At 43.8% G+C, this 11,248-nt stretch overlaps 1 protein-coding gene across 2 annotated transcripts; it reads left to right on the top strand.

The window, feature by feature from the left end:
• Positions 1-1,524: 1,524 nt before the first annotated feature.
• PRKAB1 (protein kinase, AMP-activated, beta 1 non-catalytic subunit) lies at positions 1,525-7,954 on the top strand. 2 transcript variants are annotated; one of them, XM_010286826.1, is made up of 7 exons: positions 1,525-1,695; positions 2,480-2,646; positions 4,388-4,481; positions 5,503-5,617; positions 6,915-7,048; positions 7,564-7,632; positions 7,715-7,954. In XM_010286826.1, the coding sequence occupies exons 1-7, from the start codon at positions 1,531-1,533 to the stop codon at positions 7,790-7,792; spliced, it is 822 nt and encodes a 273-aa protein (XP_010285128.1). In that variant the 5' UTR covers positions 1,525-1,530; the 3' UTR covers positions 7,793-7,954. The 2 variants fall into 2 exon arrangements, with proteins under 2 accessions (XP_010285128.1, XP_010285126.1); XM_010286824.1 differs by having other exon boundaries at positions 1,531-1,695; positions 5,503-5,623; positions 7,715-7,792.
• Positions 7,955-11,248: the final 3,294 nt, after the last annotated feature.

Here is an 11,248-nt window from a genome sequence, read left to right as displayed (position 1 = left end):
GGCTGTTCAGTTTCGTTTGGGCTTTCTCAAAAGTCACTGTCGCAGAATCAGCGAGTCGCTGTTTAAAGAAGATAATGGAATGCTCAAAGCTGTTGCAGTTTCAGGCAGCTAATTAACATTTGTGTGTTTACATATTTTTTTATTGTGCCAGTTAAATTATTTGTTTGTTCAATTGTTTGTTTATTTTAGTCGTGTACGCTGGGACTGTTTTCAGGTTGCAACTGACCTGAGATCTCTACAGCTGAAAGTTGGGCAACGTCCATAATTCTAGCTTGCAGGAAATAGGGCAATACCCCATCCACATGTTTGTACCCTGCTGGGTGCTCTGCAAGGCCTGGTTTGTACAGTTCCACACGGCCCACTTGGCCATTTCTAAGTTTCTGCTCTTCACCTGTAAGCAGTCTTTCAGATAAGATATGGCATGCACATCCCTTTTCCCTGTGGACGTGGCCAGACGGGCTGTGGAGCAGGAGGAAGTATTGTGTTTCTTGTGTAGCAGGCCGCTGCCTCTCCCAGAGAAAAGCGGAGACTGGAGGAAGCCTCCAGTGGAGCACCAGCTGGACTGTGCTGGTTGTGCTTTAGAGCCACAGCCAGCCACTATAAGGATCCTCAGCAGGCTGCCACCTCAGCAAATTTTTCATTTTCTAGTGATGCCCCATTTCTAGTAGTCTGTTTTTGAAGCATTCTGATAGAAAGTTCTACTGGTGTTTCAACTGATGCGGCAGAATGTTATATGCATGGGTTTTCAGAAGAGAGAACAAATATCACAAGACTCACCGGTTGAAGGACCTAAAACAATAAGAATTGTCTTAAAACATCATAAGACCTCTTGCATCAGAAATCTCAAGTTTCACAAAGACTGGGACAGGAGCCAAGAAGGCAGGTTGTCCTTAGCTGATTCAAGACCATAGGAGGACAAAAAGAGTGAGGGGCTAACTCCCCAAATGACCACCGATGACCACCCGAGACCCCCACGCGTGCGTAATTTAGTTTTGCGATGTCAGTAATTACGTTAATGTAGTAAGGTGGAGATTTCCTGGAAATTGTATGAATGTTTATGTTTGTAAGGTTTATAACGAGTAAGCTCTGTACCAGGGTATGCATGTTAGGTGGAGTGATCCCCTGTGCTTCCAGCGCTGTAATAAAGAATGGCTGCTTCTTAATGCTACATTGGTGCTAAGAAGTTTATTCCTGATTTCGGTGACACAAGCTTGGGAAGACTGAATACTAGTGTGCTGCTGTGACAGATATCTGCTTGGTCAACTTCTAGAGTGGCTGAGTTGCAGAGGTGCTAGGATATTGAAGTGTAGTACACTATCAAGAGTACTAAAGGTTGTCATTTACTGTCTTTGTTCTGAGTATGATATAATTTTAAGATGCTAGCAATTCTGGGTTAATTAAGTTTCTTGGACTCTTCAACTCGGAAACAGCCCAGGTCTACTGATGAGCCTGCTTTCCTGCCTACTGGCATGCTGGCTTCAAAAGTATGTGTGCTAATCTGGCTTTTCCTGTTCTTTTAGGCCCTTAAAAATGGGGAACACAAGCAGCGAGCGAGCTGGACTGGAGCGTCATGGACATAAGGCATCCCGAGGTGACAACTCAGGAGGAGCCATCAGTACGAAAGAGGGTGATAGACCAAAAATTTTAATGGACAGTCCTGAAGATGCAGACTTGTTCCATTCAGAGGAAATGAAGGTATTGCTGGTTTGTGCTTGTCTTCTAACAGTACAAGCTTGGGAATGCTGTCCAGTTGTGCTTCTAGCAACCTTCAGTAATTCTGTCACTGACCGTCTCCCTTGCTTCCCACGCTAAGGGAAGGTATTGCATTGATGTTCAAGCATATATATATGAGTGTAATGTCATAGTGTCCAGCAAGAATTAATTGTAGAAAAACTAAAATGTAATTGGCTCAAAGCTCTTCCTCAGTTCTAGGTACAGCCCCCCCCTTCCGCCCCCAGCATCCTTCAGATCCTTAATGCTCTTGCAGTCACCAGTGACAATTTACCTGGCTGTTATTTTCCATATTAAAAGATCTGTTAACTGGATTTTTGCTCAGTATTAGATGGATTGTTAAAAACATCTTGCTGTGTATCGTGTTTCATGAGAGTATCTAATAGAAAATTACAGTTATATTTTGACTGTTGAGCAGAGCTGTTTCCTATAAACAACTTGGAGTCTTTCTGCCAACTACAAATTTTATGCCTACAGTATTTGTATAACCTAAATGCTTCTTCAGTGTATTTTTTCTTCATTATTTTTCTCCCTCTTCTTATATGTGTGTATTTTGAAAAGTCTTGTGAGTTCAAGTCATTTATTTTTAATGAATTTAGGCTGGAGGGAGGGGGATTGTTTTGCCTTCCACTCTTTCTGCAAATTTGGAAGTCTTTTGTGCCTGAGCACAAAAATGCCGTCAGTAATATATATGTTGTCTAAGCCTGCCAGGAAAGAATTTCTTTTTATGAAGGCATTGTGCTTGTAGGCTCCGTTGGAGAAAGAAGAATTCCTAGCTTGGCAACAGGATCTGGAAGTGAATGATAAAACCCCTACTCAAGCTCGACCAACAGTCTTTCGCTGGACTGGAGGAGGGAAAGAAGTTTATTTATCTGGGTCCTTCAACAACTGGAGTAAAATTCCTCTGACAAGGAGGTAATGAACTGCTGCTGTATCAGTGATATTCCACACGGACTGGGAATGCTTAGTGCACCTTTCTCAGGTGGTCACTTGATAGATAGGTATTGGGCTTGGATTTACCACTTTCCTGTTCCTCTTCTCAAGTCCTTGATGAGAATCTGACTTTTTGATTCTTGTATGACACAGGAGGAGAGTTGAGCTGTGTGTCAGTTTTGAGGGAGTGATTTGTTCACTAAGCACCACGCGTGAACAACCTTGTGCAGTCTGCTGCCTGGGGTAGACCTGGGCTATGTAAAGTGAAGTGGGTTTTAAGCATAGCATCTTTGGTTGCCCATGTACTTTCTTGCCATATCATTGGCTTTTGCCCAGCTCAAGGGATCCAGATTCTGCTTAGGAAACTCTGAGCCTGGGATACCTGCTGATAAACTACATGAATGAGAAAATAAATCTGTGTTAAGGTACCAAGTGCTTTTTCCTGACAGAGAGCTCTAAAGCTCTGCTTAATTCTGTAACTGCGTTAAGTACCTAATTTGAAACAGTGTTTTTTTCAAAGATGTAAGACTTAATGGATGGCAGAGAGTCTGAACTTAACTGCTGATCTGAGTCCTGTTGTCTGTCAATGATGATATATCCATGAAAGATTGGTCTCCTGCCAATTTCTGGTGTTTCTCATCTCAGTGAGTGGCTACCTGCATTGTCATTGTTGCAGAAGTGTCTTAATTTCTTAGGAAACTCGAGGGAGGCGCATAGTGGCCTGAGGAGGTGGTGTGGGAGGATTCTTCTGTGCATGAACAATGTGAAATAAATTATCAAGACAGAAGCTGGAAAAAAGGACAGTGGAACATCAGTATTACTGTCATAGTCTTAAGTAGAAAGCCTGGGAGACGGGAAATGGTGAAATGAACCTGGAAAAAGGACCAAAAAAAAAAAAAAAAAAAAGACAGGTTCGTCTCTTGTCAGATTAGGTATTTTGGGAAAGGAGATGTTTGGACCTCCTTAGAGGCTGGATAAAATCATGTTACTGAATCAAATATGCTCAAGTAGAAGAATTCATTATTCCAAACTGAAATTTCAGATCCAGCTCTGTGATGGTATGCTTGCGCTCCTTAACTGAGAAAAGGTAAAGAGAGATGCTGGCATTGGGTGGCCTGTTTGAATTGTTTACATAGCATTAACTGTTTCTGAGCTTCTTTTGAGATGCTGGTAAAGAGTTGTGAAGAATTGGGGAGTTCACAGGGTAGAAGTATCAAAATTACCAAGCAGCAGCTATTCAGACCCAAAGTAACTCAGAACTATTGAGTTGTTGCTTTCATCTTCTAGTCATTGTTCATTCATTTCATAGGCATTTGTGAAATGCAATTTATGATGGCAAATACTGAAAGGCAGGGAAATATGAGTAAGCTGATCTTGTTCTACCAGCAGGAGTCTCGCAGATAAAATGAGGTCTCACATACTAACAAGTAACGTGAAGATGTGAAGGTGACTTTACAAAAGCTCAGTGCCAATTCCTTGATGCCAGGAATGCAGATACTAATTTTGAATATGTTGGGACTTACTGTCACAGAATAAATGATCACTAACTTTAGTGTGATTCTTTACCTTTAGATTGCCTCAGAGATCCTCTTAAATGTGGCACTCCCTCTTTAAGTTTTTGCATGTTAAGGAGGGTTGTACTTTGTGTTACAGCGTTTGTCACAGTATAGATTGATGTGCTTTTCAGAATATTTCAGGGCTGACTGTTTGTCTTGAATTCTAGTCACAATAACTTTGTGGCCATCCTGGACTTGCCAGAAGGAGAGCACCAATATAAGTTCTTTGTGGATGGGCAGTGGACGCACGATCCTTCAGAGGTAATTTTTTCTTTGACTCACTGTATGTATTCATTGAGGCACCTGAAGAGGAGAAGCTGGCTGGTTTCTCCAGCCATAGCTGTCCTTTTCAGAGAAAAGGTATGTATTGGCTAACAAAAAATTGGCTAACTGTTTGAGCTGGTGAGAGAGAGATTTCTGATCCCGGCTGGCCTAGGTGGTGGCATCAGACTGATGGCCTCAAAGGACGGGAGATTTTGTAACAAATGGGTGACACGGTCTCTTGGGTATTGGTTTATAAGAGATGGTGAGCTTTTCTTGTCTAGTGCCAAACTGTCTTTTAAAGCACTGTAGCATTGCTGACAGCCCAAATCTCTCTGTGCTTTACTTGCTATCTGTGCCGCAATGTTGCTATTGCTGCTCTAGATCTTTTCATCATCTGGTAATTGTGCCAAAAATCTAACAGGCCTTTTCTTCCTCCTCTGTTAAAAATGTGCTGTAACCCTAGCCGCCCAGCAGTCCCTACCTGCTTCAGAACTAATCATTCACAGCTGCTGGTTCCAGTCGTCTTGCTGTCTCGGCGAACCTTGCAGAGCCTCGCAGAATTTACCTTGCAGTAAATTCAGCTCTTTTTGAACCCTCTGCCTTGGACTCCAGTCTTGGCTTTAGCAGTAAACCAGCACTACCAACCATACTCTGTCCTACAGCAGGCCATGCAGATCTTAGCCTGGCTCTGAAAGCCCTTAGAAGCTAGAAGTAAAGCTTAGCTCCTTGTGTCATCACTGTTAACTTCAGCCCAAACCTGATCCTAGCCTTATCTATAGCCCAAGAATTTACTGAGTGCTGTGGACCTAGCAGGTTCAACTGACACATGCATCCGCCCCAGTCATAAGTCCTGCACTTGCTCTTTAACTGAACAATGGTGAGCTCTTTTCATATCTGGTACTAGCATATTTTAAAAGCAATATATCTCATTCTTGTTAATGCTGGTTGTGTAGCTTTGAGAATCTAATAGTCCTGTAAGCTTTTTTTATTGTGACTTTTGTTTCTTGTTTCTTCCCAGCCAGTAGTAACCAGCCAGCTAGGTACTGTCAACAACATCATACAGGTGAAGAAAACTGACTTTGAAGTATTTGATGCTTTGATGGTGGACTCCCAAAAATGTTCAGATGTGTCTGGTATGAGCTTACTGTTAATTTTATATTGTGTTTTGTAGAGCTGTTAAAAATACCATCTTCCTCTTAATCTGGAGAGAAAGCTTCAGTATAGATTAATCTCCACTTTTGTCAGGCCCTGTGGATGTGTGCAAGAATCACAAATGCACAAAGGAAGAATGTGGAATTCATAAAGGAGGAAGCCTCTGACAGCAACACAGGTCACTGTAGATCTGATTAGGAGGAAGTCATGGGTGTGCTTACTAGCTGTTTGTTTGTCTGTGCAATGTAAAATGGCTGGTTTTAGTGCACTCGGTGGATCAGTCTCTACCTTACAACATCAAACCAGTGTTGACAGCCTACATTGCTCCTAATTCTGTCTTCCTCTGCTAAGGAGGTGGGACCAGGAGGTCAGAAGTTGCGCATGAAGAGATAGAAATTGGGTGCATCTTAGTAGTGCTAACTTAGGCTCAGGAATGTATCATATCCTCACAGTTTAGTATAAATTACCTATATGTTAGAATAACATAAAACTGCTATTTTTGCTTTAAGTTTCATATTCTAATGTAACAGAAGAGAGGTAAGATCTAGTTTGAGTCATCTCTGAGATCAGCCTTGCCACCTGTTCTTTATAGACCTTTGTAGGGATGGAGACCACAAGTTGAAGTAGTACCTTAAATCCTTGTAGTACCTTTGAATCTGAGGCAGAAGGTGTTTGGTTGGGTTTTGCTATATGCAACTTTCTTCTGGACAAAACCTTTTTGGAGAAAGGGTGTGATTTGTGAGACTTGGACACTGCAAGAAGCCAGGAACAGATTCTAGTAGATCTCTTCCACGTGCTGTAACAACCTTTCCTTATATTTCTTTAGACTCTGAAGGGCTCCTTCTATTACCGTGTCCCTGCGCGGGAATAATACCTGCCTTTTACCTGCACGTACCGTGTTTTTAGTGCTTCCCTCGGAGATAACATTGTGGAGCAATGTTTCCTGTTTAAGTGTTTGCTGGAGGAGTGCTGGGCAGAGATGACAATGAAGTTCTGGAGTGCAGTAGGGCCCTCAGAACTCTGCCTCCCACATCTTCACAGCTAGTCTCAAGTCAGACAGATTTTGGACGTGTTAAACCACTTCTTGGGAAGTGACTGATCCTCTGGTACTGCATCAGCTGCTGCAGTTCTTTTACATGAATTATATGCCATTGATTTCTTTTGGCCGCATGTTCTTGGATGTGAAGATCAGCTTGGAGTACTGGTAGAAACGTATCTATAAAGAGCAGATACTCTTACAGACTATTTAAGAATAAATATTTAACATCTCTATGGCAGAGTTGTCAAGTTCACCCCCAGGACCCTACCATCAGGAGCCCTATGTTTGCAAGGCAGAGGAACGCTTTAAATCACCACCTATTCTTCCCCCCCACCTGCTGCAGGTCATCCTGAATAAGGATACAGGCATTTCTGTGAGTACATTACTTTGTTTTGCCAAATAATGGCCTTGAGGGTGTGAACAGATGGGGAAAAAAAAATATGTGTACAGACAGGGGTCGGGCAAGGAAAAACCTTGGAATAGTTGCTGTGTTGGTAAATTCCTTATTACATATGTCCAGATGGATCCACCTCAAAGAAATTTATTTTTCTACTTGACTCTCTTCAAAATTGAAAAAAAAACTAGGTTGCTTTTTTACTCCCAGAAACCCTAATCTTCGCACTGCAACTCTATTAAAATGTCAGAAGCACATAAGAAATAACTGAGGTCTGTTTCACGATGACAGTGAGGATGCGGAGGGTTTCACCCCGGAGGGATCTTGGATTGTTCTGAAACTTTGTCTACATATGTTGATGGACTCGGTGTAAGAAGCAGCGTGGTGTACTTGAGGGTATGGCTAGTTCCAGACGGTGTTTATCACCCATCAGCTGTGATGAGCAAACTGTGAGTTCTGTTACTTTCACAGTCTCGCTTTCTCTTTTTTTCCAGTGCGATCCTGCTCTGCTCCCTGAACCCAACCATGTCATGCTGAACCACCTCTACGCACTTTCTATCAAGGTCAGAGGCCAAGGCATGTTCTTCACACTTGCAGCTTTTAGATAACCATGTAATATGCTCACTTGTTTTCCATCTCCTGTAGGACGGAGTGATGGTGCTTAGCGCTACGCATCGTTACAAGAAGAAATATGTGACTACTTTGCTGTACAAGCCAATATGAACATCGTAGTAGTTTGTGACCAACTGCTCTGGGCCAGTGCAGTCTCAGAAAAAAATACCTTCTCTTAACCAAACGTATTCCTGCTCTGTGCTCTGGTAAATGAACTCTGATTTCATATTGTGTCTGAGACTTCCAAGTTCTCCTGTATTTGCCTTATTTTCCCAGTCCCACCTTGGAAGTTCTTGGAGATGGCAGCTTCGTGGCAACTAGACAGATGGCAAAGGTGTCGGTGCCCGTTGCCAGCTCAGTTAAAAAACCACCAATTTAATTAGGCTGAAAAACGTGAGGGCAGCAACGGAGATTAAAGACCTTTAGCAGTGAGGCAGACTGTAAGAAATAAACAAGCCAGCCCAAAGCCTAGAAAATTCAGGATTCTTGCGGAATCTTACTTGACCTCAACACTCAGCAAAATCAAGCCCATTACTGCTTTCATAACTCATCAAACACGCAATTATTTCAGTAGCAAGTTCCAGACTTGCATGGTTGAAGTAAGTGTGAATATTGATGATCTCTTTGTAGCAGTCTTTCTGGGCAAAAGTTCACGACACAATCACTGACCGGCTTATTTTTACTTTACTTTACGGTAGACGGGGGTGCACTGTTTCTACTGTGAATAGCTCTGTAGTTTTTTTTCGTCATGAAAACTGAAATCCAGCTTTTCCCCTGTGGAATTTCTGGTAAAGACAATTGTTTTTAATGGCTGGATTTTTCTGTAAATCATAAGTGTGTCTTGCAGTAATCTGCTTTTTGAAACTAGTTTCTCTTGCTGTCGCTGATAAGGACTTCCTTAAGCTGGGGTAGGTAGCTGTAAGGAAATCGATGTGTTTGGTTTAGGGATTAGCTCTTCAGTAACAGCCTGAAGGTGACTGCAAGTCACCTGTGTTGCAGTGGCCAAACTTGCCCCTTGGTGTAAGCAGTTGCAGCACGCTGGATAAGCAGCACTGCACCCGCCTGTGCCTGGGGCTAGAGCTGGACCTCTGCTCCAGGTTGCAGCATCGACTGCGGGTATAAAATCCCTGGTGCTTCTGCAGGCAGGGCTGTGGGGATCTCTGCAACCTTTTATTGTGTTTGTATTTTCTAAGTGATTATAGTAACGCCAGGTTGCCTGTACGTGGTGCTCGCAGCCTGTTTTATCCCAAACCAAATGCAATATGAATGCACAACTGCCTGCCAGCGTGCCTCGGGTCTGCCCTGGAGGAACCAGCTCAGAGGTGACCTGCTGGGTCCTTCCCGCCGTTTGTTTTGTGGTGCCTGAGAGTGCCAGTGACTGTGCCAATGATAACCAGCCCCGTCCGACTGTGGGGAAGAGCGCGTTGCACAAATCCGTAAGAAGTCTGAGCGGGGACAAAAGCTGCAGCAGCCAGCGTTTGGTGGAACCAGCCACAGTGGAAGGGTGGTTTGCCATCCTTGGGTCTGTTCACTAGCCTTGTTGCAATATCCTGAGTAGCTCAGTAGATCTGGGTATAGTGCAATGGTTTTCTCTGAAAACTTTCTTCATTCTGTGCTATGGATAGTATTTGGTATTCTGAAATATGGAATTGCTTTTGTTTTCAGCCTCTTTAGACACAAATAAAACATTTTCAAGAAAAGCGGCTTACTTGCTTTGTTATTATCCTTCCTGTCTTCGGTAACCTCAGCTTCCTTGAGCTATTATTTTTCTTCTAACCTGTGATTGCAGTTTTATGCCTTGGTGGATTGTGCAAGCTCTTCATTCACAGGTGCAGTCTGAAACACTTTGTCCACTTGCAGTTAAACAGCGAAGGGGAGGAGGGAGGCCTTTGTGTATATGTGTGATGTGAAGTTTACAGGAAGAACAAGAGTCCAGTTACAAGCTCCAGTGTCGGTTCCTTAGGGCTGAAAGAGTTGGTATTGGCCTTAAGCCTCCCATCAGCTTCTCTTTGTTCCAGCCAGACACTCTTTAAGTCGTCCTTTTTTTCCCAAGCCGATCTCCTTGGCAGCATGGGATTGGGGGTTGGATGTGGTTTGTAGTGTCGCAGGCGGCTGCAGGGCCTTGGGTTCATTTAGCACCAGAAGATGCTGACTTGTGAGGAGGTTGGGGAAGACGCTGGGGTGGCGTGATCAGTGCTAGCACCTGCAGGGAGGCCTGTGTGCTTGGTGAGGCAGGGAGGTAGAGGTTCCTTTTAGCCTGAGCTGTGGTTGTCTGGGCAATAAAAAAAGATGCATTGAAAGCAGACAAGGGAGAGCCGGTTGGAAGAGTTCCAGTTAACTAATTTAACAGAATTGCCTTTTGTTGAAACGTAAACTCGGCTAAAAACACCTAGAAGTTTAAATGCAGAGATATATGCTGGTAACTAAATGTGTGATCACGGCTGTTCTTCGTCAGTTCCTTGCTGTAGAGGAACTTGATGCTTAAATAATATTAAATAATAATGATGTTAAATAACGGCTTCTCCTTCCATAGCAGCGTCAGCGAGGCTGTGCCAGTTCCCGATGTCTTGCAGGGCAACGGCGCTGTTGCACAGAAGCGGCATGGTGGTGGGGTCTTTCGTCATGTGCTCTGCTGCTGGTGTGATAGAAGTGGTCATGGTCTGTTACCATGTGAGCTGATGAGTGAACGGAACGAGGGCCCAGGGCCTGCAGCTTGAGGAGCTGTGGGGCAGCGAGCCCCAGTACCCGGCTATGCGCATGTCTCTGCTTCGTGTGCTGCGGCAGCAAACTGGGCACCTGTGCAGAGCTGAGTCTGCCTGGTAGGATGAGCGTCAGCAGAGGAGAGGCAGGTTGTTTGCTGGGAGGAGTTTTTCAGCTGTGTCTGAAGAGAAGTGGATGTGAGAATGTCTTGGCAGACAGAAGTCAGGCAGCAAGTCCTCTTAAATGCTTTTAGTGCCAGCAGGGAAATGATACCACAGGTTTCCTATTGGAATGACCTAGAATTAATTAAATTTTTGCGAGAAGAAAAGAGGAGCTTAGAGGTAGCTTAATAAGTTTGGTTTGTTATTTTTTTTCAGTTGCAAAAGAAATTTTTCCAAAGTCAGAGACTAAAGCAGTAGAAACTTTGAGAAATGGAGAACAGAAAGGAAGGTGAAAGTATGTGTGACTTAGGGACTTGGTCTCATTGCTTCTTGCTGAGCTGTGTGGATTTTTTTTCCACTTACATGTATGCATGACTCACTCCAGGCTTATCATCAGTGTCGGTACGCTGGAACCACAGGACAGAAGGAAATATTTTATAGAAAGTTGTTTTGTTTTTTTTTAAAAAATTTGCAGCCTACAGCCATGTCTCGGGTGGTAAAGAGCACTTGGTACATGGTGTGCAGCCAGCACGGCACCACTAGCTTTTGCAGCCCCAAACCAGCTTTGTTTGTGCGCCTCAGAAGCCAGGGTGAGGGGCCCTGGCTTTGCAACCGGCGTGCAGCCCAGCAGGAGTCACAACGCTGTGATTGCCTCCACCTTTCTCTGCCTGTGTGGGGTGAGCGTGCGCAGATGCCCGAGGCCTCT

Source organism: Phaethon lepturus, unplaced genomic scaffold, assembly GCF_000687285.1.
Source record: "Phaethon lepturus isolate BGI_N335 unplaced genomic scaffold, ASM68728v1 scaffold14915, whole genome shotgun sequence".
NCBI classification, from domain to species: domain Eukaryota; kingdom Metazoa; phylum Chordata; class Aves; order Phaethontiformes; family Phaethontidae; genus Phaethon; species Phaethon lepturus.
This window is presented reverse-complemented; position numbering and strand designations above follow the sequence as displayed.

Excerpts from the sequence above, each read along its gene's own strand:
- PRKAB1 (XM_010286824.1), top strand. The coding sequence starts at position 1,531 with ATGGGGAACACAAGCAGCGAGCGAGCTGGACTGGAGCGTCATGGACAT. Across the intron at positions 1,696-2,479 it reads TCCATTCAGAGGAAATGAAG|GCTCCGTTGGAGAAAGAAGA; the intron begins GTATTGCTGGTT and ends TTGTGCTTGTAG. Across the intron at positions 2,647-4,387 it reads AAAATTCCTCTGACAAGGAG|TCACAATAACTTTGTGGCCA; the intron begins GTAATGAACTGC and ends CTTGAATTCTAG.